Consider the following 24,587-nt stretch of genomic DNA (forward strand, 5'->3'; position numbering starts at 1 on the left):
GCCTTCAAAGGTGTTTATATGGCATGTACAGCCTCTAAGCCCACCTCAACTCACGTGAAAAAATTTAAGCCCAATCAATGGGTGGACTTGAGCAGAAGTTCCTGTTCGCAGCGGGATATAAATTTCATAGCCAGCTGTGGTGAGTTTGGGACAGTTACAGGTGAGAGGAGAACTCACACTTTCCACGCGCTGGCACACACTGAAATCTCGCGTGGCGATAGTACATAGTGTTCAAATACATATTAGTTCCTACATTCGAGCCTTCTCCATACTGCCCACTGCAGCCTCAACATCGACCACTCCCACGGCTCGACTAGACCCCCCCGACGACATTTCACTTCTATAATTCCGCTCTCTCAATCCCGTCAGCTTCACACTTTCTCCCTCGACAAGATACATATACCAATAATACGTCCCTAGATTGACTCTGTCAGCCCAGCCTTTACCTTCCTTACCTCCATGTACATCATCGGGAAAGCCATAAGGACATAGAAACGTACCCACGAATACCGCACCACCAAGCACATTCCCAATCAACGTGGGAATAATCCCCTTCCAGATGTACAACCCCACCGAGAGACCAGGTGCTTCTAACCAGATACCCAGCGGCACGAAGGTCATATTGGCGACGACGTGATCGAAGCCCATGGATACGAACGCGAAGATCGGCCACCAGATCCCGATAATCTTGGACGCGAGATCCCGGCCCTGCAGTCCGAAGAAACAGGCTAAACAGACGAGCCAATTGCAGCCGATGCCGCGGACAAGGATCTGGTGGAAGGACGGGGTGAATTGCTTTTTGGTAGCGAAGGCGATGGCTTCGGATTTGTAAGGGTCGGAGGCGAAGACCTCGCCGTCTTGGTGGTTGTCAGTGTCATTATTGTGGAGATTTTCTGGGAAGAGGAGCGCAAAGACGTACAGCCGAAGATGATGGCGACGACGAAGAGTGAGCCGCACAGATTACCCCAGAAGGTGACGAACCAGTGGAGAAGCATTTTCCACCAGGGGAGTTGGCGTTGGAGGGCGGCGACTGTTGTGAACTGGTTTGACCGACTGTTAGGGTTATCTCTCCTGGGAAGAAACGAGGTAGGAGCAGAAGAAGTACCATGAAGGACCCAGTGCAGAGATCAGCCCCGGTAAGGATGATCATGCACAAGCCATAGGGAAAGACTAAGGCGCTGATGGTGCGGATCAGCCCAGGCGCATTCTCCTGGAACCACGGCGAGGCATTGGTGCTCAAGGCAGTTCCACAGGCAAAGGCGAGCAGACAGCCGGCTGATACGGCGCTGAAGAACACTTTGTCCAGGCGCATGTGGCCTTTGGCTGTGCCCGCGCGGGCAATGAGCTCGACTGTTTCTGCGGGTGAGAACGCATCGAGGCTCATGGTGGACATGGTGGGCGGAAACCAGGCGGAACTTGAGGGTTGAAGGTATACCTGGAGAGAACTGTAAGATAGGTGGGCTGTAATATAAGTCTGCGCGAGAGTGAGAACGAACCATGGAACCCACGAATGGGCTGCACTGTAGCTTATCGGATGGACGAGACCCTCAATCTAAGAATAAGGTTCGGACCCGGATATGCAGATCAGAGATACAGTCGCAGGAAATTAATTTGCACCCCCCCCTCTCCCCCAATGTTTGGTTCTAGAGATACCGCCTGCTTGAAGCGCTCACACACCGCCTAAAATATATGGGAAGAAGCTGGCAGAATAGCCATAGGCTAGACTTGATTAGGGAAAGTGCTGAACTCTTTCTGAGGGGGGGGTGCATATTAATTTCCTCCCACTGTAAGAGCCGACAACTCACGATTCTGAATCTTATCAGTCCGCACTGCACATCTCCGCGGAACTTCATGGGGGCCACATTCTTGACATTGGCGGCAATCAAAAAGATTAGTTCCAGACAATCGGCACATGTTTTGCGGTGCAATCAGATGCATGGATCCGATCTGCAGTTTGATATGGGTTGGTCCATCTGTAGTGCATCCTATTCCCCACTTTCTCCTACTGATGCAGACGCTTATTCTATATGTACTTTTGCCCAGTGAAGACAAGCACATTCGACCACAGGGTATGGGAGACAGCAATCCCTGTGTACTCGGCTGGCTGTATTCAGGCTCTATACCACAAGATCAGTAGTTGAGTAGATAATATAGGGGATTTGGCGCATGGGACGGACTAGGGGTGACGGAGCCTAGAAGGATTAAGAAGAACCGATTCTGCACAAGGCTAACACGGACAGTCAGGGACAGACAGCCAGTGCCAGTGTCTTTCCAGCCTTGCTTCAATGCGTAATACACTTGTGTTTAGCACAATCTCGAATACGCACAGCCTTTGCATTTACGAACGAGGTTAATTCCGGACAGCCACTTCTCATCGCATTCACCGATGCCAGAGCATCTCCACTGCGACCAATTTCATCCGCTATGTCCGGGCAGGAGCACATGTAGCCATCATATCCGCTTTTCTCTGAATGAGCTGCTTAATTAGATATCGGTATTATTTGATAAAACCATCGAATCTTGCTTAGCCACGAACGTTCCGTACAGTGGCTTCTGATAAGGGCGCTTCTCGCCGGTAGCTTGCAAGATAGGTTCCCGCCGGTCACGACAAGAAGTTTGACCATAAAGAGAGACTCCATATGCCAGCTGCTTCGGCTTGTGAAGTAGTCTTTATATCGCGCTCGATAAATCGTGGGTTGGTGCTGCTTGACCCTATACGCACCACCTGCTTGATTCCAGCGTCAGACCGAGAAAAAGATGACCGATTCACATTAAAGCTTGGTAAAATCCCTGAGTACAGCTTTTGGGATTACTCAGAATTTGTTTCATATCTTCAATATCACCTTATGCTGTTATCTAAGCTCTGTAACATGACGCCGGAGTATCCAGACTACTGTCGATCAGCTCCCGCCTACTCTGAGCGCTATCGTCTCCACCACAGAAAGGATAGATAATTACATCGCGCACAGCAACAGTACAGTGCAATGGCTCCGAATTCTCGTTGTCAAGCTTCGCAGGGTTACTGGCTGGACAGGGAGGCAGCCCTTGTTCTCCGAGGCCTTACACCTGTATAGGCGTTCGTATGAGAATATTGCCAAGATTGTTGACGAGTGGCCAGTTGGCCGAATTTCGGTGGGGTATACCAGTACTGTACTGTACAAGACAGTACCAGGTAGGTAGTTATAGTGAGTGTAACTGCTGCTTATCGGGTCTATCTGCAAGGATGCCTATGCACTTATGCAGATAAGCCTGACCGCAAAGAGGGGTAAAAGAGTTTCTTCCCCACCCCTTGTTTCTCTTACTATCTTTTGAGAGATAAGCCCCGTCCTTTCTCTCCTCTCTTTTGTATTCAACGGGTCGCGCCCTCAATTTCGCTTCTTCATTCGAACACCTATCAACCATGTACAACCCACGCGTTGGCGATCGGCTCTCCAGCCTCGACACCCCTTCCATGATAGTCGACCTCGACCTAATGGAAGCCAACATCCAAAAACTCTTCGCCAGCCTCCTTCCCACGGGACTCCACATCCGTCCGCACCTCAAGACCACCAAAAGCGCCGTGCTGGCCCGGAAGCTCGTCGCCGCCGGAGCCAAGGGCTGCTGCGTGGCCAAGGTCTCGGAGGCCGAGGCCATCACGGCGGCCGGCTTCGACGACATTCTAATCACGTGTGAAATAATTGGGGCCCCCAAGGTCCAGCGACTGGTGGAATTGGTGAAAAAGCATCCGGGCAAGATCCGCATTGTGGTGGACAGCGCGGTAGGGGCTACCGCCATCAACGAGGCGCTGGCACGGGCGGGAGGCGTCGACCCTCCGCTGGCGGTCTTGATTGATGTGGATGTCGGGCTACATCGCACTGGGGTGGTGGATATGGAGGCGGCGCTGGCACTCGCGCGACACCTGGCCGGGTTGAAGCATCTCAAGTTGATCGGTGTACAGGGGTACGAGGGACATGTGCAGCATCTGCACAGTTGGGAGGAGCGTCGGAGGGAGTGCTTGGCTTCGATGGCCATTCTGACCGGTACGGCTGAAGGCCTGCGGAAGGAGGGCTTTCAGATTGACGTGGTGACCGGTGGGGGAACGGGAACAGTGGAGTTCTGTGCTTCAGTGCCGGGAGTGACGGAGTTGCAGCCGGGATCATTCATTTTCATGGATACCGACTATCGAAATGCGGTGGGGAGGTTTTACTCGAACAGTTTGACAGTGATGTCGACGGTAGTGAGTCGGCAGGGGGAGAGGCAGGTCACTATCGATGCGGGCCTGAAGTCGTTGACCACTGATAGCGGGTTGGCGGAGTGTAAGGATGCGAGATACTCGCATCAGAATCTGGGAGATGAGCATGGTGCGCTGAGCTGGGAGGCTGGCACCCCGGCCTTGGAAATCGGAGACAGAGTTGAGATGATTCCGAGCCATATCGATCCCACGATCAACTTGCACGATTTCTATTATGCGCACCGGAATGGGGTCGTCGAGGAGATCTGGGCGGTGGACTCTAGAGGAAAGGTTCAATAGATAGCATTATTTGGGAGATCAGCCCAGTCAAGCGACACGCGCAAATATCACACGTATCGCCTTAATCTCCGATGCTTGTTGCTTTTACTTGACCTTAGCTTTACCAAGGACAAAAAGTTTTAGTTAACAAGGAATGAATCGAGACCCAGCCAAATTTAAATCCCGTGATTCTCATGATTCGGAATATGCAGGCATAACTTAACGTAGCAAAACACAGAACGGCTCGCATCCTCACTGTCACTTTCGCCAATCATCATCAGAGTATGGCTAAGTCAACAAGCTTGAGATTCGCTTTCTACAGACACTTACCAGCTCATTTCTACTCTAGCAAGCGTCTACCAGGGGCCAAGTCACGCTTGCTACCGGAAGCAGCCATTGATCCTTACTTTACCCACACACCCCGCATACTCTAGAACGCGTATGCCAGCTCATCGATTGCTTATCGATTCATGATTCTTCCTCTCGTTCGCACCTGACGTTCCTCAAGAAGCAGTTAATTAAGTCAATAATGGAAAAAGATGGGAACCGTAGTCGGGGTTTCACAGCGTTACGTGGCCGCGGCTTCCTTCCTCGGCCAATAGAGTGGAGCCTCGAAAGCCGCCGATAGCATTGAGATATGGATTTGTTCGCACCTTACATGGCCTTTCTTGGATCTGGGTCCCTGGATGATAACGGCTTTGACAATGAACAAAGTTCTAGGAACTGGTCGCATGCCCTGGTGTGTGCCTGCATGCCATAATGCATGACATGATAAGGAGAACATCCAAGGTTCTTGTCGACGCAGTAACAGCCATTGGCGTAACTCGAGTTGGACTGAATGGACAAAGTATCATCAGAGATAGACAGGCTAATGCTAATACATCAGATGTAGTAATGGGTGTGTCATGCTTTTCGGGAATATTGGGCCGGGAATCTAGTCCGGGTGTTGAAAGCTTCCCTGTAAGCACGTGATAGGCACATGCCATAAGTAGGTGAGAAACCCCCCTTTTCCTCTTCGTAACTATCTCTGAACATCTACCTAAGCAACAAACCAAGAATATTAAACAACCCAGAATATGGCAATCTTCACTCTGGCTACCGGGAATCGTCTCAAGCCGCGTATCTTTCATTTACCAAACACCATCAACCGGACCCTGCCAAGAACCCTCCCATCCTTAGTTGCGGGGCGGCTCATCCGAAATATCCACTCTCCCTCAGCGCATACCACCACACCATCCCTCCACCCCAAGGGCAACAAACAACCACTTCATCACCCTACGAGATCATTCCATGCATATCAAACAGCAATAAACATAGACCTCGGCCCACCCCCGCGAGAATCCAAGCGTACCCCCTGGGTCCCCTTCACCTGCAACGACGCCGACGTGATCGAGCGCAACATGCGCAACGACGGGTTTCGCACGTGGGGCCTCGTGCTCTACCGATGCACCTATGCAAGTGACGCGGACTGGACCGAATTCATGTCCCGCTTTCGCCACCAAGTCCGGTCTGAACTCGAATCCCACGACGGTTTGGACCTGCTGGACTCGTTCGCGCTCACCGTCGTCGACGACCGACGCTTCGACGGGGCCACCCCAGACACCGTCCGCACCCATTTCAATGAATGGGCGGCCCGCGCATGCGTCACCGAGCAAGGCGTCCCGTTCTCGCGGGCCCAATGGTCCAGAACAGCTCGGTACGGACTGTTTATCATGGTGAATGAGGAGGCAATGCGGTCGGTTCTGGATATTCCCCCGGAGGATCTCGATGGGTATAATCAGACTGGGTTTGTGATTCTGGTGAACGGGCGGCGGGATGCGGAGCGGTGGGACGGAGAGGATGCGGAGCCGCTCGAGGATGATTTCGAGCCTTTGTATGGGTGTACAGAGGAGGATGTAGGGTGGATGAGGGTCAGGTACGGGGAAGCGCAGGTTACGGGGTCGGCGCGTATGGAATCTGGGTTCAACTGGGAAAGGGAGTATCGGCGGCCTCCGGAGATTGGGTTCCAGTGATTTGGGAGGGATAGAAGGAAGATTAGACTCTCTCAAAATCACCCAAGTGGACCATCAAGATATAGTTGTTATTCGGTATCATATTGTCCGGCTATGATTAGGTGATCAGCGTGACGCTTTTAGTTAAACTAGGTAGCTAGGAATGGAGTAGACATGGCACCAGGATGACATTTTTTCTTTTATCTGTATAGCCAGCACTACCCAAGTCAGCATGATGGGAGTTTTGCAATTCTATTCATTCTCTATGGTCTCCAACAAAGCATTGCTATGTATGAATTGAGTTCAGCGAGTGTCTTATTGTACTGTACACTCTGGCTCATTGCCTGATTCAGTACTCCGTAGTATCATCAAATCTTTTTATACTCGGGAACGCTTCTGTTATCCTTATGAAAAGATTATATAATTGCTACATCTTCCCTGCGATCACCATGGTGCCAGGGAGATTCTAGGCCCGACTTCCGCCCGCCCAATGCTAAGAAATTTCGCTCTCCCACCTTCTCCATTCATTATGCAACGCTTCACCCTTTTACTAGCATCCTTCACTTGTCATGCGGGTTCAGTCTGTAATTGTAGTCTTGTCCGCATCCATGATCGGCATTTTCATCATTTGAATTTTGCTCTGGAATTCGCTCAGGGCTGCCACCACCACATCGTATGTCTTGAGACTGCGCCCGGCCGTGCGCGCCTGGATATACGCGCTAGCTGCTGCCCTGATCGCCTCAGTAGCCCAGCCCTGCGCAAAGTTTTCGACAGCCTGAAAGTAGTCCGGCGCCCAAAGCCACCACCAGTTCTGTAGGTCGCTCACGCCGGTCACGTATTCGATGTGGGCACATTGTAGGCCCACCTGCTGGAGCACGTTGTTCCATTGTTTCACCACCCGATAATCCCGGAAGTACTCAAAAACGGCGAAGGACTAGTAGAGTACATGTAGTACTTAGCCCCATCTCCTCTGGTTCAATTTCCGGTGACTAAAAAGGAGTAAGGGGGAGAGGGAACTCACGATTCGAATGGCAGTGAGTAATTGGTTCACTGCCTCATCGCTGTCAGCTTTTACTGCGGCAGCAGACAATTTTTCGATTGGTCGAATGGTTATCGGAAATGTGAACCCCATGATCTTCCCCTTGGCAGCGTTAATGGCAGCGGCCGTGGCCAGTAAAGACCCGGGATTTAGATTGGACCCAAAAGCCTCCATTACACGCTGGTCAGGAGTATTGGGCGATTCACCGGCCGGATTTCCGACGGGAGGCAATGCTTTTAGAGCAGAATTGGCTGTTTGCCACACGTTTAACCAGAAAGTCTCTGGTATTGGCAATAGATTAGCACGAGGCCCGGACGAAAGATATCCAGATAGCGCGGCCTGGATGAAGTAGTTGATAACTTGTTTCTATTTCATGGTCAGCCAGCTGTCGTCGATGCACATACGGGACAAGGGGTGTACATCAATAACATGCTCCGAGTTCAAGCCAGTGTAGAGTGCTTTGGAGACCAGACCAGCCGGAAGAGACGTCACAGACATAGCTTTGCTCGTACAGTAGTTCTGATTAAGACGAAAAGCCCAGCGGGCAACTTGGCCGGCATTGGCCACAGTGAAGAGTTTTCCAATACTGGGATACGCCGCCGCGAGTGTCCTGACGACGACTTCCCCTACTATCGCTTCATATACCCTTGGATTTCTTCTCTTGTCGAATGAAAGGCGGTCGCTCCGTTTCCTGTAGGAGACGGAGCGTGCTCTATTGCTACACGGATTGTCAGCACTGCAGAGTAGCTGTCTCGACGATTAAGAACATGGGTGCCGCTGTCTACAGTCCAAGTATTGATATGCTTGAAATGACATCTAATGTGCTTGTCATGAAGAAGATGACCATACGAGGAGGCAGTGCTGATAGGGGCAAAGAGACAAATGAGCAGAAATGCCGTAGCAGTCACACTTGGCAGCATTCTGATGGGCCTTCCGGCCAAAGCCTCAACTAAGGCCATCATGTAGACACCGCTCTAGGAAAGAAGTAACAGCAGACACACGTCCAGGAAGATACTGTAAAAGAAGAACAGAGGATAGCAGGGCTGCTTCTTAAGCTTCAAATTCTCGTATGCTAGGGAATAGATCGGGTACTACCCATTCGAATTATTCCTGTAACGCGCCTTCCCGGCGCTCCACCTTCTCACGGGTCGTGGCTTCATGTTAGGCCATCATCGTCCCCGCTTAGTTGGGAAGGCGTTTGATGAGGTATTTAAACAGCCATGGGTAGAAACGACAGGATGCCAGCTGGACTTTGCCTTTGAGGGAATATACTAGGCGACCTACCCATTCATGGTATCGTTCTTGGTCCAAACAGCCAAAATCTTCACCGAAGCTCAGCGCGCAGATAATGTCGAAGGTGCAGAAGCTGACCCAGTTCTGGAGGTCGAGGACTTCAGTGCCGTCTGCGACCCGGGCTTGTAGCTGCGTGATCATCTTGTTGACGTAGCTGCCGACAAGTGACTCCTGTGCCATTAGGACCTGGTTGCTAAAGGCCGCAGAATACGCCTTGCGAAGTCGTGTATGATCCGCATCTGTTGCTTCGAGGAGACCGATCGGTTCCCTGCCCGTGGGGGTGGTTGACGGATAGGATCTTTGGGAAGCGACTTGAATTCCCCGCCAGTGGGTCGACGCTGGTAGATATCTTTCACGCATTTGGGGTGGGTAAAGGATACCTCGTTGGGCGCCACTCGAACCGTTTCACCGTAAAGCTCGTGGAAATGCTAGATCTTATGAGCTAGCTGTCCGTTGCGAATGCCAGCATATACGGCACTCGTGTCAGCGCCCAGAGGAGAGGTACATTGTACCGAGACAATGGGTGGAAGTATAGCCGCTTGACGGCAAGGAGAACAGGGAACTAGATGGTCCAGTTAGCAAATGAGGAGCAAACACTTGGTCTCGGTGAGTTTAGGGGGGCCTTACTAGAAAAAAGGTGATAAAAGCAGCAAGGACCGGCGAGGCGATTTCCATGACTGCACAGTTCAAACGTCTAGAAGGGGAAGAGAGTTGAAAGGAAGTGGAACATGAGCGAGGATGGTCGACGTTATTATAATGCGACTGTGGAGTAAAGGTGCTACAAGTGGAAATAGACATTACCAAGCCAGTAAGAGACAGTTAGAAGCTACTGCGTCAAGGGAAGATAGAGAGTGACACGCCTAGTCTGACTGCATTTTAGTGTGACTCGTCCTCAAAAGCGAGTCGCTGCTCAATTGGCGCGGCACGAAAATCGCATAAGCGTTGGCTTGCGGGGCATAAGCACTAGACGAGCGCCACTCTTTGTCGATCTGAAGTACAAGTAGAATCCAATTGTGGGCCCGTTCAGCCCATCTCATCTCTGGCGACATTAGTGCTTGTTGAGTGGCGTTAGGGCTTACTGATGGTAGTCCACCGAGTACTACCCGGATTGTCATCCATGTTATCTCAGATCGAACATCCCGGTCGGAGCTGTCTAGATGCCGTTGTCAGTTGACGGGTTCGGTATTTTAGACTAAGGACAGCTTTTACTTGACTGCGATTAATGGTAAGGCTGTTTTTTTATCATGAAGCGTTAAGGCACTCAGGTATCAGGTTCCGACCGGACGAGCACGATCAATCCCGTGTCCGTAAGACCTGACTAGGGTTCCAGGGACAAGTCTAGAAGCTCTGGTTTGGCGGTCGTACAAGGCACGCCGCATCAGGTTATTGCACCCTTCTTTGGTTGCTACCACGCATTGCTGGGCACAGAATTATGGTGGTGAGGAATGTCTGCCATTTGAAAGCAAGTATTATCCCGAACATATGGGCAAACCTTGGGCTGAAAGAGGGCTGATGTTTCTATAGTGCGTTGTATGATGTTACGCAGAATCAATTACTAGCAACACTGTGGGCCTGACTCTGCTACGAAGATACGAGATAAGATAAATATGCGTACTAACAAAGAGGTTTGATTACCGACCTAGATTCAGGTGTGCATGTTGATCGTAATGGCGGAGAAAGACTTTAGGTCAGATGCACTTCCGTGCCCGCGGGTCATCATCTTGGCTTGAGTCATGGAGATAGAGATCTATACGAGAATGTTGGGTATAAATCTGAATCCATAGTATACTTGTGTTCTAATGTGTCAGTCAAAATTCCACACGGATGTATATCTCAACCCAAAAAGTCTTCCCTTTCAAGTTAACAGAATGACCACACAAGCATTTCTGTTCTACACCACCATCGCCCTCCTCTTAGCCACCCTGAATATAGAGGTCAACGCACAACTAGCAACCAAGCTACCGATTTGCACCAATGCGCAAATCCTTAATGGCGACTTATCTCACTGCGAGTGCGCCAAGGGGGAAACAGTATACCCCACACAATGTCCTGTTTACCCCCTTTCCCTCCCATCAACCCTCTTAAATCGATTTGTCCCAAAGGTCCCCTCACCCAATTGCACTTACAAAAATGCGACGGCCATTGCACAGACAACCAGAACAACATATGTCAATCATGCGGAGTCTGGTTTCATTCTCTCTGCTCGTGTCTGCAGGACGGCAATTGCGTGAGGCAATACCAGAATCCCGCGCCAGGCACGCGATACTGGATTCAAACGCACGTGGGAGATCTGGCAACCCTCAACATCCCCGTCAGCGATTGTACTTTTTAGTCCTGGTTGAGTGATCTTATAATGATCGCTTTGTTTAAGTTTCTGTTCTACGATCCTTTCTGATTGTCCCTCAATAATTCGTCTTGACAACTCTTCCATTCGTTCTTCCTACGGGTAATATATCGATAGGTCCTGGTCCTGACCCAATAGTGCGTTGATGTGGCAGTAAGCATCCGACTCGCCTACTCAAGGCGCCACTACGACCCTGCTTCTCCTTCCCGTCGGGATCGTGACCTGAATCTTCAGGATATTACAAAGGGTGCCTTGAGGCCAGATGGCGTGTGGATGAGAAGAATATCTTCCTCTTGGCCGCTTTGTTGGGCCAGTGATGTGATGAGCCATGGCAGCCTCCTTCTTCAACAAGTCGTATTAGATACAGCCAAGGACGGCACTTTAGTCACCCTCAATCACCCATGATCTTGGTTCCAATCTCCCGCGAAGCCAGGTTCGCGAGCGTGCGCTTCCGCAGTCGGTCCCCAAAGATCATCAGACTGACCACAAAAGCAAAGGCAAAGATGGAAAAGAACGCCATCATGCCATATACCCAGCCGAATCCAACGCGAGCTACCCATTCATTGATGAAGAAGGGAATGACCAGACCCAAAGAAAGGCGATAGGCGCCCATGAACGCAGCCACCTCGGTGGGCTGTGCGGCGACACACTCTATCGCATATGTTACTGCCGCGGGGACGGAGCTCATTGATGCAAAGGTGATGAGGTAGGCACCGAGAGCCAGGACCATATAATGTAAGTGATACTGCAGGGAAGATCCAACGATTCCCAGTCCAATGGGGAGGATGAAGAGAGAGGGTATCCAGAGAGTGTGCAACCGGCATTCGGGCGTCCACACCCCATTTGCGCGCGTGCGGCAGACCCAGAGCGCGATCCGGTCGTTAAAGAGGTAACCCCACATTTCTGCGGTAAGCAGACCGGCCCAAAGTGAGAAAATAACTGTTCCATTGGTGTCAGATTGAGAAAGGAGGCACACATTGGATGGCTCGAAAGACTGGGAACATACACAAGGCATTGCGCTGGGGAGTAAACCCCCTGCCACCCACTGCCACAGGCTTCTCCAGCCAGACTGTGATAAGACTGTGGGTGGCTACAAACCAACCGAATGAGGCGAACTGAAAAAGGCCGATCATCATGCCGACAGGAGATAAACCAATGCGAAAGGGTAGGCATGACACACGTCTCTGTGGCGTTCAAAGTCAGGCAGTTATCCCGAGGAGGGGCGTTGGGAAGTGTATGCGGATTGGTGTATATACCAGTTCTAACCAACTGATACCAGTTCTGTGCGGCAGCAAAGTGGCCATGCGACGTCTCCAGAATTCCTGGGGTCTTGTGGTCGGCATTGTCTTTCCGTCCCGAGGGTAGCTGGTGTCTTCGAGAAAGAGGAAGGCTGCACAATCCATAATACACACTTAGTTCATGCTGAGACTCCAAAAAAGAGAGAAGGGATGTAATAACGCACCTAGAATAAGGACAAGACCTTGTGCTATCACCACCCACCAGAAGACCCACGGCCAGTTCGTATGCTGCACAATGAAACCACCAAATGTGGGACCAGCTACGGTTCCAAAGAGAAAGGAGATATGAAATGCTGCGTAGGCTTTGCCTCGCTCGTGTAAAAAGAACATCTCGTAAATGGAACCAACTCCCAGGATGGATGGGATGGAACCGAAAATGCCATCGAACAAACGAGAAGCAACAAAGCGTTCATAATCACCTCGACCGGTCATACTGGCCGACCATATAGCGCATGCCATGGCAAAGAGAAGGCACCAGAATATAATAGCGCTGCGACCGAACGCATGTGCAAGGGGGTTGATTAGAAGGGGTCCATAAGCGATGCCGGCAATTGAGGCCGACAAGGTATATGTAACCTGTATCACTGCCTTATCCCAGGTCTTTGCTTCCTCTTTCTGAGCTAACTGATTTGCCAGATCGAGCGCCGTACCAGCAAAGCCAGCCAAGCAGAGGATGACCAAATTCCTTAGCTTTCGAGCTTGTGTCCAATTCTGCGACAATATTAGCACTGAGGTAAAAGGACTTCGGGAGAAAAGAGCAGCCAATGCTCGGCGTACAAGTGGATCTTCAGGGTCCTGAGATGGTTGGGGAATTAATAAAACCCCATTGCGCATGTGCTGCTGACTAGAATCTGTCTCCTCAATGATGCCTGACTCCAACTGAGGCTTGAAATCTGCAGAGGGCTGAGCCATATTGAGAGGGGAAGATCGCATTGAAATCACAATGGCAGTTTTTGCGCAGGGGAGGTAGGGGAGGGGAAAAAGGAAATAAATGAGGTAAAGATTGAGGGATCCTCTTGTGACTTCCACAGTTCTGACCCGCTGCAGGCTAATTTAGATTGCTGCATCATTAGTGCTTACTTCTCGTTACGTTGATCCCTGCGTTGGAGCTGCATTAGTGATCGCTGGCATAAGGTCCCAAGGCAGGGCCCAGAGTGCCCTAATCCCAGTGTCACTCGATATCTAGCGAATTCTTCCAACACGAAAGGTGCCTGGTTCCGGTTGATGCTACAGAGTCCTTGTAAGGATACTGACACATGATGGTGAAAGAAACCAGAGTGGGTGGTTTAAAAGGCGAACGTGGCAGTTGGTTTTCCATCGTCGATAAGATATAACCTGCCTTAACTGCCCTCACAACAGCCAGTCCGGCATCTTTGGCTACCAGTACTGCCTTCAATGCTCGCCCGTGATGAAACTCACACTGACCGGAATTTACAACACTAGGCAGCTGCAAATAGTTGTCATCAATAGTGTTCTTGTGGTGCTATCAGTTACCGCGGTTCTCTTGCGGTTCTGGGCACGACATTTACAAAGGCTGAGACCCTTTCCAGAGGACTATCTGATAGCTGTTACTTGGGTACGTGTGGTCTTCCCCATATTAGGCTCTTGTGCTTCCTGAAGACTGACGGACACGAATCAACACGAATCATAGGCCCTGGCTCTAGGCGTGAATATCCTCCTCTTTCAAAGTGCGTCGAAAGTTTGGTTGAGTAAGAGCCAAAGACTCGCTTACACAAGAATTCAGGTCTTCACGCCGGTGTGGGAGAGCATGTTGATACTCTCACGAATGCGACCGTGGAAGAATATTCCCTAGTATTAGATCTTCCTACCCTCCCATACAATATGATATAAGCTAATCCACACGCGTGCGTAGAACCTATATGTTATGCAGTTGTTCTGGAACACCTGCCTTCCCACGATCAAACTCTCCATTTCTCTATTCTATCAGCGCATATTCCCCGTGAGATCCATGATGATCGCTTGTCGCTCCGTCATTGTCTTCCTATTTGCTTGGTACCTCGCATTCCAAACCACCGCCATATTTCAGTGCATACCAATCCACCACGGATGGCAAAAGAAAATAACAGAGGGCCGATGTATTGACTTTGTTCCTTTTGTGATCTCATTGGCCGCGACAAACCTGTGTACTGATGTACTGCTTCTGGCCCTGCCAACTCGTGAAATCTGGAAGCTTCAGGTTCCTCGGGGAAAGAAAATTGGCTTGTCAGTCATCTTTACCTTGGGAGTAATGTGTGTTCTCCCTTGCCCTTTCTCTTCACTTTCGCGTGGTATCCTAGTTATAAAATACTGATATGAGCTCTTTTGTCCAGCGTGTGCGTGGTTTCGGTTTTTCGGCTAGAAAATCTTATCGCGATCAGGAATGCTGACATCACGTGTGAGGGCCACATTCTCCTCATGTATGGCTCCAAGGGCAGAAATGCTGATACTTCTTGTCTTAGGGTCCGATACGTATTCCCATCTATGGACTGCAATCGAAAGCAGCTTGGGGGTGGTTGTGGCTTGTCTCCCCAGTCTGATGCCTATTGTCCGGCTGATTCGCAATGGGAAAACTGGAAGGGGGCAACCCGGCAGAGCCCATTCGAGTTCTCGTCGGGAGTCGTCTTTTTACCCTGTACATATGCAAGGATCTTACGAGCTGTCGCAAATGTCCAATCGCAATGATTCAGGGCCGGGTCGGACACGGCTCCGCGCCGGGAGCAGTGATTCGGCCTTAATCGCAAAAGATGTGGGTGAAATTGATATCAGCACAGAAATCACGCAGCAGGTGGATCGCAGTCTGAGCTAAACAAGACTAAAGGAACTTGACACAAGTGAGTCAAACTGAACGAGGCTTGCCGGACTGCAACTGCTTCCCGGATCCAAGCCAAAATAGTATTAGACGGCATGAAACGATGTGGGACATTCGCCCTTCAGTGATAGTGAAAACAGGATTCAGATCCCTGCTTGATTTCGGTCTCCGTCCCAAGCGCCGGTGCCTAACTCTTACGAAAATTGGATATTGAACAAATGAATCACATTGGGTTGACACACTTGCTTCAGAACCATGAAAGTCGTGGAGTGGGGTTTAGGGCTACGGATTTCACCGGTAGACGCAATCATCCCTCTCATCAGATTGATCAACGACCTGGACACGGTCAGAATTACGACAAGCTTTCTTTCCGCGGGAAAAGCCGCCCAATATATTTTTAGCGTAAAGAAAGCATGCTTTAGTGCCACCCACTCGAAGGTTTAGTGCTGAGCGAGGGAGGTTTGCTTCCTTCCAGCCCTGTCAGGTTTGTCTTGCTGCCCCCTCCCGGCTTGGACTCAGGGGCTTGAGATTCGAACCTTGATTCCTGACATAACGTCTGCTCATGAAAAAGTTTTGTTCACAGGGTCTTCGGAATCGAGGCATCAGCGACGATCAGCAACCATGGAAAGGCCTCAAGTCACAAATGGCCCCGTGCGCATCGCCATTATCGGCGGCGGCATAGCAGGCCTGACTTTACTTCTTGCCCTCCTGAAGCATACCTCTCGTGAGGTCCTCATTCCTCACCTTTACGAGGCCGCTCCAGCCTTCGCGGAAATTGGCGCGGGAATTGCGTTCGGCTCGAACTCCCTTCGCGCCATGTCGCTCATCGACCCCGAGATGACGGCCACCTATAACAAACACGCGACCTTTCAAGCCGACAAGGGGGCACGAGAACGAAAGCTCTGGTCCAGCTATCGGATGGGGATGGACGGAAAGCAGCGCCCGACCAATGCGCTCAAAGCCGGGGACCATATCCACGAAACCCGGGCCTCGGTCGCCCGAAGCAGTGTTCATCGCGCGCGGTTCCTAGAGGGCATGACTGAGTTGCTCCCGGACCGCGGCCAGGAGAAGTACGTTAGCTTTGGAAAGAGACTTCTCTCCCTCGACGAGAATTCCGACGCGAGTGTGACGGCGCACTTTGCGGGCGGCACCTCTACGACCGTCGATGCGGTCATCGGATGCGATGGGATCAAGTCCCGCGTGCGGCAGATTCTCCTTCATGGTGAGGCTGAGGCTGATCCTGTCTTCACGGGCAAGTATGCTTACCGTGGTTTGGTTCCAATGGAGGAGGCAGTCGCGGCTCTGGGCGAGTACACGGCGCGGAACAATCATTTTCATTGGGGGTATGATGGACATGTGTTGACATTCCCCATTGAAAAAGGGCAGACAATGAATGTCGTGGCGTTTCGCACCAAGGAGAACGACATCTGGGAGCACGGATCTCAGTGGGTGCTGCCAGGCAACAAAGAGCAAATGCTGCAGGACTTTGCCGGCTGGGGTAAGGATGTGCAGACCATTCTGTCGCTCATGAAATGCTCGGACATCTGGGCTATGTTTGACCACCCCCCAGCGCACACTTATCATAAAGGTGGACAAATATGTATCATCGGGGATGCGGCTCATGCCAGCACTCCACATCAGGGTGCTGGGGCGGGTATGGCGATTGAAGATGTCTTTATTCTGTCGCGACTATTGAAGGAAGTTCATCATCGTGAACAGCTGTGCCATGCCTTCGCCGCCTACGATGCCGTTCGACGGCCACGAACCCAGAAATTGGTACGCAGCAGTCGTGATGCAGGCTTGCTGTACGAGTGCCAAAAACCAGGAGTGCAAGATGACATCGGAAAAATCCGGCAAGATTTGGACGAGCGAATGCGTTGGATTTGGGACTTGGATCTTGATGCTCATCTAGCTGAGGCGTTGGCTTTCTTTCGCAAAAAAGCTGTATTCGTGACCTTGAAGGATTCAGTTGTGGTTTCGGTCTGTTAGCTAGTTTTGTCTAGGCCTAGGTGTCCATCTCGACCTTACTTACAGAGGCAAGATAGGCGAATTTCTCATTGCTGCTGGTAGATATGCAAAGTCAAAAAGAATGGAATCGTTCTTTGCAGCACTTGCAGCGTGGCTTAAATCGATAAGGAATCTTGAAAAAATTACGATCTTTGCTGGACCAACAGCGTTTGACTTGTTACACAGAAGGGTGGTCTGGAAACTCAAAAGTAGTCATAAGGTTCTCAGGGAAACGCAGGACAATCTTGCATCACATGGAATTGTAAATAACCGGGGCTGGTAGCACAGACATATGCCCCTCTCTTGTCAGGGTATATAACTTTAGCTTCCATGCCCACCAACGTGAGAGGCCCTTTCGAGAGATGCAGGAAATTATCTCATCTCCAACTACACAAACTATACCAACATGTTAAGCATACAATTTTTATCGTCATTTTGGGCTTTTGTGGTAGCTCTATGGGTCAACATTGTTTTTTTTCTGCCCGGTGCTGCGACACGATTTAATACATCCCAATTCGAAGAACAAGATACCATTACCCGCGATGTTGCCATTCTAGGAGGCGGCTCGGCTGGAACTTATGCAGCAATCCGCTTGCGCCAGATGGGCCAGTCAGTAATTGTTGTTGAGAAGGAGGGCCGACTCGGTGGACATACTCATACATACAGTGAACCGACGACTGGAATACCCGTCGACTATGCAGTGCTATACTTCGAAGACAAGCCATGGGTCCGGGACTACTTCGCACATTTCAACATCCCGGTCGAGAAGATCTCAATTCTAGGTCAAGGTGTACTGCGACGTCTCGATCTTCGAACCGGTACCGATGTTCCTTATTCAGACGGAACAACACTACCCGCGCTGGCAGCCTACACGGCTCAGCAGCTAAAGTATCCGTATCTCAACACGGGTTTCAACCTTCCTGACCCAGTACCTGAAGACCTATTGCTCCCATTTGGCGACTTCATTCGGAAATATAACCTAGATGGGGCGGTTGACATCATCGCACTGCTTAATCAGGGAGTCGGTGACCTGCTTCAGCAATTGACACTCTACATGATGAAGTATTTCAGTCTCGAAATAATTCAAGATGCCGTGACCGGTTTCCTCCGGACAGCCAGCCACAACAACAGTGAGCTATACGGAGCAGCGCAGAGGGAACTGGGCAGCGACGCACTTCTCAGCAGCACTGTCACAGCCACATACCGTGACGATGACGAGGACTGGGTATACCTTGAGACGCAAACGCCAGCAGGAGAGCAGTTGATTCACGCCAAGAAGTTCATCATTGCTGTCCAACCCAAGCTGGAAAACTTGGACGCCATAGACCTGGACTCAGCCGAGGAAAGTCTTTTCGCACAGTTCAAGAATACTTCGTATTATACATCCGTGGCCCATGTTCCCGGACTCACACCAGGTGCTCTCATACTGAATCGTGCAAATGATACATTGTATCATCTACCGCCGCAACCTGCAGTCTATGTCTTGAGACCGACCCAGTCACCGAATTTGACCTCCATTTTTTACGGAAGCATAGACGAGATGAGCGAAACAGAGGTGAAGAGCCATATGACGCAAAGTGTACTGACATTGAGAAACGCAGGTTACCAAGTACAGGCCCCAGAGTTTGTGGCTTATGCCAGTCATGCTCCGTTCTTGTTGACCGTGTCAGCAGATGCGATCCGCGGTGGCTTCTATCGGGACCTCAACGCATTGCAGGGTCATCGTAAAACTTATTATATGTCTGCAACATTCAACACTCATGATTCGGCTCAGGTGTGGCGATTTGTGGATGAGATGCTAAAAAAGTACTTTATGGCAGGTGACGATTCAGGCTGACAAAGTGTGATATATAATGAACACTTTTGTCTTTTCTTTATGTCGGCGGGGAAGGGGGGTCAACTGAAACTGGAATTCCCATCGTGAAATGTATAAACCTAAGGTTTGCCTTGGTTGGCGGAAATTACTTGGTCGCCAATATACTACACATGTGCTCCTTGATACATTCAAGCTTAATCTAGGAGACAAGATAGCAACATGATCGTAAGAACTGAAATGAGTATCAGATGCCCTCTACTTTTCCGTATCATTTGATCATGCGTCGAATATATTAGTCTCAGCCCGTGCAAAAGAAAGCTGCTGGTCACCAACCACTTATCGTTTCCCTTTCAAATCTTTTGTCTCGCAAAGTCTAGAGCCCCATGATCATGTCTGTTTTACATCCAGTGTTACCTCACATTACCTTCGCATTTATTGTTCATGCACGGGTGTAGTACACCGGGCGTCAACAACACCCGACTTCTAACGTAACCAGCAAATCAGAGCAATTTGGCTCTTATCTGCAAAGAATTCGCATTAGTGCACTGGCTTATTAGGTTTACCAAAAGGAACCGCCGATCTTGCGGGATGGGCTTGTCGTGTTGGTATTACCGGGTCCTGCTCCCCTCGATCGATCGGTTCTCTCCAGCACCATACATGATTTGATTATCACCTATGATCTACAGTAACCATGCGACTCGGATCGAAGAGTATATCCCTTGTATATTAGCGTTCCAGGTTTCTGGGACTCAATGAAAAAAACCCTACTACTACATCATGACTTACCCGATCTTATCGCGATAAAGTTTATGCGCGACCCAAGCCTTAAACTCAGAAAGCATGAAAAGACCCATCGTGTATAGTCCGTGTTAAAAGTGCCAACTTAGGTACAAAGTCGAAATCATCAAAGTGGTGTTTCTTCAGAACCTCATCAGACTTGGATTCAATTTGTAAAAACGAAGAGTATGACCCAACTAGGCTCAACATCCAAGGTTTGGGCTACCATCCTATTCATTCATTTAGGGCTATCCGCCCCTCACCCTAGTACTGCACAATGTCTAGACAACAAAGATAGCGAGCCCTTCCTCTGAGCAGTGAGCTAACAGGTGCTTCTTCTCAAAGCATAGATTTGGACCGTCTCTAGTACCACACTGCTAGGGGCTTTAGTACCCAGAACGCAGTCACTTCCAGCTTCGCGGGCATAGCCGTAAATTTCTGCAGCAATGTCTGGGAGTGCGGCCTCAAAGACTTTTTTCTAATAATTTCAACCGCTCGATTCTGGCCTCAACGAGTACGGATTTGCTGTTGGCTCAGCCGATCGCGGGCAGATTGATCAGCTGTGTGATGATAGCACAAATCATTCAGTCCTCTATGGCGAGCAGCATGATACACATTGGGTCGATGAGCCCCTCAACTATACTGATCCTCTACAGTCAGGCTGAGGCAGTATTGTAACTTACTCCTTTTAGGACTGGCGGCGACCTATTTTACTGTAGCTTATCTCCCGCGAAATCTCGTGCAATCCGAAATCGGACTGCATTCCAGCTAGTCTTCAACAGTAAGCCTTTCCATTCTGGGTATGCAAACCGAAGGCGCACCGAAAATGGCCTCATATAGCCAATGGAACACTTTGCAACTACTACAACACTGTGGATGCCAAACGGGGAGAAAAATTTAGATATACCGTGACAGGGCACTACAACACCCCACTCGGTGACCCCAGCGAAAGAATCTACCCGTTTAAGGAACTGAGACCAGACTCACTGGTTCTCGACATCGGCAGCGGCAACGGTCAGCACGCAATCCAACTGGCCGCCAAATTCCCTTGTATGTCTTTTATCATGCAGGATAAGGCCCGAGTGATCGAGTGTGCTGAGTCTACTGCGGCTCTGCCCAAAGCCGTTGCTGAGCGGGTTCGCTGGCGGGCTCATGACATGTATTGCACGCAACCTGTAAGCGGAGTATTGATACATCACTTGAATTTGTTCATAGTATAACTTAGATTAGTAAACTCAACATACTGACGGAATTCAACGAAAAATACCCGGTTGTTCTCTTTTTGACATATGCTTACGGAGAGTAGTGCGAGCAGAATGCTTGAGAGTTCGTATAACGTTTCAAAGATGAAGCATAATACACAGCAGCAGTAGATGCAAACAATGCACAGGCTGCTCTACATCTCCTCACCGACTATTTTTAAATTGCCTGTGAACAGTACTTGACATGTACGTATCACATAAAGATGGGAAGCTGAGTACGTCAGGCAGACAGAAGACTTAACCTGGCTGTTTTGAATGGGGTAAGTTTGTTCTTCGATCAGACAACGAGCTCTGGCAGAGCGGATCGCTGAGCCGCACAGATGGCAGATTAGGCTGACTGGAACAGGACATTCTGATTGCGAAAATGTTAAGCAAGTCTCCAAGAACCGCTTGCCACCTCATGGTCGTATGGCATCGGATTTAAATGCCTTTGAGCCATTAGCAACTACAGGCTTATGGTGCTCAACGGGACAATGAAGGGCGGCTCACGTTGATGTTAGAAAGGTACTCCTGATAGTGGTAATCCCCCTTTCAACCTTTGAAAGAATCGACAACAAGAAGAAAACCTCTCACAATTGAGCCCTTGGCGCGGCGCACTAGCACCGTCAATGTCGAGCATAATGTACCGCGAGTGTGATGATGACCACGATAGCGCAGGTGATAATGATGGTGATAGCGCTAAATATACACGTTCGTCGAAATGATCCTGACCAGTGGAGCCAGGACCGTCGGTCCTGCGGCAGATAAAGCTCCCCTGCTTCTATCGCGACGGGAGAAATGCTATCCGGAGGCTTATTCGGTCGATTGGGATGCATGGTTCGATAATATCGACTTGCTAGGAACGTCGTAGCAAGCTATCCCCAGTTGTCGGACAAGTGGCTAGTATACGCTAAGGACACCGCGCGTGGCATGAAAGGATTGACGGTGGTTTTTGTCGAGGACATATAGTTCCGGTAGTGACCGTGTGGGTTGCTCCCATTTATTGAGGCAAGCGAGCCAAGCGCTATTCTATAGTGTCGTGACGTTGTCTCTCATCGACCCACTTTTTGACAAAAGAGAATGTTCAGTATGGACGTTCAGGACCCTGCCAAGCCCCGAAATTGCGCCCGATCTTGGCTGTGTTTACAGGGCTGTAAGCACTACTGTGTCCTAGGGTCTTGGCTGGTGAGTCCCCCAGGCTAACATCATATCCTCCGTTCATCCTCCAAAGAACCGTCTTAACACCTTTGTCAATGTGTACCCTTACATCATCCCCAGGAAATGACCAGCGCAACCTGACGGCATCGCTGGTTAAGGCTTTAGGTGAAGAATGCGCCGAGTTCTGTATCTGGTTGCCTGTACAGGCGTCACGGCGCCATTGATCAACAGATCCAGTAGCGTCTTGTACTCTCGGTCGTCTTTTCTTTCTATTTATTGTGAGCGTTCAGGTCCGGGGCATTTAAGGGACCTCTGTTCTCCTTTTCGAGTGTGTTTCTTAGTGTGTTCGCCACAGTCTCAGTCAGGGTGTCGATGCCAATGGCCGCTAAGCTGTAAGGGTAAAGCAAATATTCGAGAAGTTTAAGCGTAAATTGGAGAAGTGATTATGAATGTGGCGTATAGGTGATTGTTCAAGGTTGGTAGTAGTACGGGCGTACAACCTAGGGCTTCCTTGTGGGTTCCGGAGAGGGGTCTTATTGCAGAGGAAAATCTCGTAATTGAACTAATAATCTGCTCTTTTTCTGTTGCTCACTCACCTAAGCTCGAACACTAATGTGTTGCCATCATTATTAAAACTCAGTACCTTCGTTTTTCATCGGCTTCCAGTGAGGTGGAGATTTCCTCGACTCTGACGTGCCGCTTGTGACTCATAGACAAACTCATCCTCGAATCGGAAGGAGACATTAATCAGGTACCTCTCAGTTCGAGAACATCCAGAAGATACGGTATTTACACACGGCATAAGGCTCTGTGCGCGTCAAAACGCTTCAACCAGTGCTCCCATCCGAGACAGAATATACCATCCCAAGGCATACATCACCCCTTCTCCAGAAACCATGATCCTTCAATCTTCTCACATTGCCGGTCTGCCGGTACGCATAAACACATTCGAGGGCCGCTCACGGTCGCGAAATTCGTCATCCACATCATAGCGAAATTCACCTCCGTCTTGTTCGAATCCAAGTTTCCGGTAAACATGACGTCCCATGCTGGATGCTTCGAGAATAGCTTCAATTCCACCGCGCTGTCGCGCTTCCTGAAGCCCCCATTCCACCAATTTGGTAGCAACCCCGCGCCGCTGAAAGGCAGGGTCAACGGCGCAGAGATCCAGAACCATAACCGCTGGTGAGGAAGTTGTCGCAATCTCCCGAACAAACTCGATCCGACGCCGACGAAGTGAAAGGTCCACCTGGCGTAGATACCTTTGCTCTGCCGGATTTCCAGGGAACAGTGCCTCCAAGTCCATCGTGCTGCCGATATCGGTCGCAGGGGCGTCCCCGTGACCTTCTAGCTGGGACGCTTGAACCCAGACGGCTACTCCCGCGATCTCTTCGTCGCCCTCTGTGGCTCCCTGACTGGGGACAACAGCCTTCAAGAAAATGGCATTTGGACGGCTATATCGATCGGTTGTGGTGGAGGACCATCGGGCGGCGAGACGGGAGCTTCCACTCTTTTGCCCCTCGGGGGTATCCCAGCCCGGGTTCATGGCACACCAGACACCATCTTTGACCTGATGACCGAAAGCGAGTGCGGTAATCTCGAAGAATCGATCAAAGTCTTCTGCAGCTGTGATGGGTTCCACCCGAACCGCGTTCTGGTTCGAGTGGGCCTTCGAGGTTTGTTCGTTGCTCATGGTGAAAGTCGTTGATCCGGGGTGATGCGGGATTGATAAGATAAGGCAATCTGCTCGTCATGGATAGAAGTATCGAGGTATACAATGTGACGATAAGGGCAAACAGGCTGTTTATTATAGCCAAGTACTAGAGCCACGTCACTTTTTATTTAGTGAACTAACTTGGTTACTGTGGTTAACTAACTAACTCTTTCCTATGAGCTTACAAATCATGTGCCTAACAGAGTTAGTCCATTTCGTTCTCCTCCTTGGCATTGCAGGCTGGGTGTTCATTGGATTGCTAGCTAGTGAATCGGCACAGTAGATTCCAGTCTACAGTAAACGAAAGGGAGTGGAATAGAAGTGGAAGAAGCGCTGCGAATTCTGGAAAGAGAGGCTTGAATGGATCTCAACCGTCACAGCGCTGGATTTAAAAAACGAGGTACGAGGTTATCCGAGGCGCGGTGGAACAGATGGGCGGGGTTGAGCGGTGAGAAGATAGAGCGTTCTATTTGATACAGGCTCAGCAATCTGTTTCTTGACTTCCAACCACCGTCTGTCCTCTTAATGTTGTATTCTATAAGCAAAAGCACAAGTCTACAAAGCACATACGACCACAGGGTGTGGAAAACAGGGCTTCCCGTCCGCTCAGC

At 50.1% G+C, this 24,587-nt stretch overlaps 11 protein-coding genes across 11 annotated transcripts; 6 read left to right on the plus strand and 5 right to left on the minus strand.

The window, feature by feature from the left end:
• Positions 1–340: 340 nt before the first annotated feature.
• BO97DRAFT_417645 (formate/nitrite transporter family protein) lies at positions 341–1,393 on the minus strand (the record flags this gene model as incomplete). Its single annotated transcript, XM_025696489.1, has 4 exons — positions 341–384; positions 501–857; positions 920–1,040; positions 1,106–1,393. The coding sequence occupies 4 exons, from the start codon at positions 1,391–1,393 to the stop codon at positions 341–343; spliced, it is 810 nt and encodes a 269-aa protein (XP_025547635.1).
• Positions 1,394–3,359: 1,966 nt separating this feature from the next.
• Positions 3,360–4,563, plus strand: BO97DRAFT_408309 (DSD1 family PLP-dependent enzyme). Its single transcript, XM_025695825.1, has one exon. It carries the CDS (start codon positions 3,401–3,403, stop codon positions 4,508–4,510), a length of 1,110 nt encoding a protein of 369 aa, XP_025547636.1. The 5' UTR covers positions 3,360–3,400; the 3' UTR covers positions 4,511–4,563.
• Positions 4,564–5,521: 958 nt separating this feature from the next.
• On the plus strand, positions 5,522–6,665 carry BO97DRAFT_408310 (uncharacterized protein). Its single transcript, XM_025695826.1, has one exon. It carries the CDS (start codon positions 5,566–5,568, stop codon positions 6,499–6,501), a length of 936 nt encoding a protein of 311 aa, XP_025547637.1. The 5' UTR covers positions 5,522–5,565; the 3' UTR covers positions 6,502–6,665.
• A 392-nt stretch (positions 6,666–7,057) lies between these two features.
• Positions 7,058–9,172, minus strand: BO97DRAFT_428310 (uncharacterized protein; the record flags this gene model as incomplete). Its single annotated transcript, XM_025697280.1, has 5 exons — positions 7,058–7,414; positions 7,502–7,885; positions 7,940–8,231; positions 8,369–8,493; positions 8,804–9,172. 5 exons carry the CDS (start codon positions 9,170–9,172, stop codon positions 7,058–7,060), a joined length of 1,527 nt encoding a protein of 508 aa, XP_025547638.1.
• An 82-nt stretch (positions 9,173–9,254) lies between these two features.
• Positions 9,255–9,487, minus strand: BO97DRAFT_428311 (uncharacterized protein; the record flags this gene model as incomplete). Its single annotated transcript, XM_025697281.1, has 2 exons — positions 9,255–9,374; positions 9,440–9,487. 2 exons carry the CDS (start codon positions 9,485–9,487, stop codon positions 9,255–9,257), a joined length of 168 nt encoding a protein of 55 aa, XP_025547639.1.
• Positions 9,488–11,547: 2,060 nt separating this feature from the next.
• BO97DRAFT_460516 (polyamine transporter) lies at positions 11,548–13,366 on the minus strand (the record flags this gene model as incomplete). Its single annotated transcript, XM_025699343.1, has 5 exons — positions 11,548–12,095; positions 12,163–12,340; positions 12,413–12,546; positions 12,619–13,144; positions 13,232–13,366. The coding sequence occupies 5 exons, from the start codon at positions 13,364–13,366 to the stop codon at positions 11,548–11,550; spliced, it is 1,521 nt and encodes a 506-aa protein (XP_025547640.1).
• A 496-nt stretch (positions 13,367–13,862) lies between these two features.
• Positions 13,863–15,260, plus strand: BO97DRAFT_437582 (uncharacterized protein; the record flags this gene model as incomplete). Its single annotated transcript, XM_025697857.1, has 6 exons — positions 13,863–14,030; positions 14,106–14,142; positions 14,199–14,266; positions 14,328–14,742; positions 14,772–14,849; positions 14,914–15,260. 6 exons carry the CDS (start codon positions 13,863–13,865, stop codon positions 15,258–15,260), a joined length of 1,113 nt encoding a protein of 370 aa, XP_025547641.1.
• Positions 15,261–15,718: 458 nt separating this feature from the next.
• BO97DRAFT_202513 (salicylate 1-hydroxylase-like protein) lies at positions 15,719–17,451 on the plus strand. Its single transcript, XM_025690540.1, has 2 exons — positions 15,719–15,747; positions 15,847–17,451. Exon 2 carries the CDS (start codon positions 15,885–15,887, stop codon positions 17,250–17,252), a length of 1,368 nt encoding a protein of 455 aa, XP_025547642.1. The 5' UTR covers positions 15,719–15,747; positions 15,847–15,884; the 3' UTR covers positions 17,253–17,451.
• Positions 17,452–17,676: 225 nt separating this feature from the next.
• BO97DRAFT_460517 (amine oxidase, flavin-containing superfamily) lies at positions 17,677–19,107 on the plus strand (the record flags this gene model as incomplete). Its single annotated transcript, XM_025699344.1, has 1 exon — positions 17,677–19,107. The coding sequence occupies one exon, from the start codon at positions 17,677–17,679 to the stop codon at positions 19,105–19,107; it is 1,431 nt and encodes a 476-aa protein (XP_025547643.1).
• A 3,220-nt stretch (positions 19,108–22,327) lies between these two features.
• On the plus strand, positions 22,328–22,717 carry BO97DRAFT_202525 (uncharacterized protein). Its single transcript, XM_025690541.1, has one exon. It carries the CDS (start codon positions 22,435–22,437, stop codon positions 22,684–22,686), a length of 252 nt encoding a protein of 83 aa, XP_025547644.1. The 5' UTR covers positions 22,328–22,434; the 3' UTR covers positions 22,687–22,717.
• Positions 22,718–23,164: 447 nt separating this feature from the next.
• BO97DRAFT_473000 (uncharacterized protein) lies at positions 23,165–24,068 on the minus strand. The gene has a single exon (XM_025700200.1). The coding sequence runs from the start codon at positions 23,953–23,955 to the stop codon at positions 23,176–23,178; it is 780 nt and encodes a 259-aa protein (XP_025547645.1). The 5' UTR covers positions 23,956–24,068; the 3' UTR covers positions 23,165–23,175.
• Between the last annotated feature and the right edge of the window lie 519 nt (positions 24,069–24,587).

The sequence above is a fragment of the Aspergillus homomorphus genome (genome assembly GCF_003184865.1).
Source record: "Aspergillus homomorphus CBS 101889 unplaced genomic scaffold BO97scaffold_47, whole genome shotgun sequence".
NCBI classification, from domain to species: domain Eukaryota; kingdom Fungi; phylum Ascomycota; class Eurotiomycetes; order Eurotiales; family Aspergillaceae; genus Aspergillus; species Aspergillus homomorphus.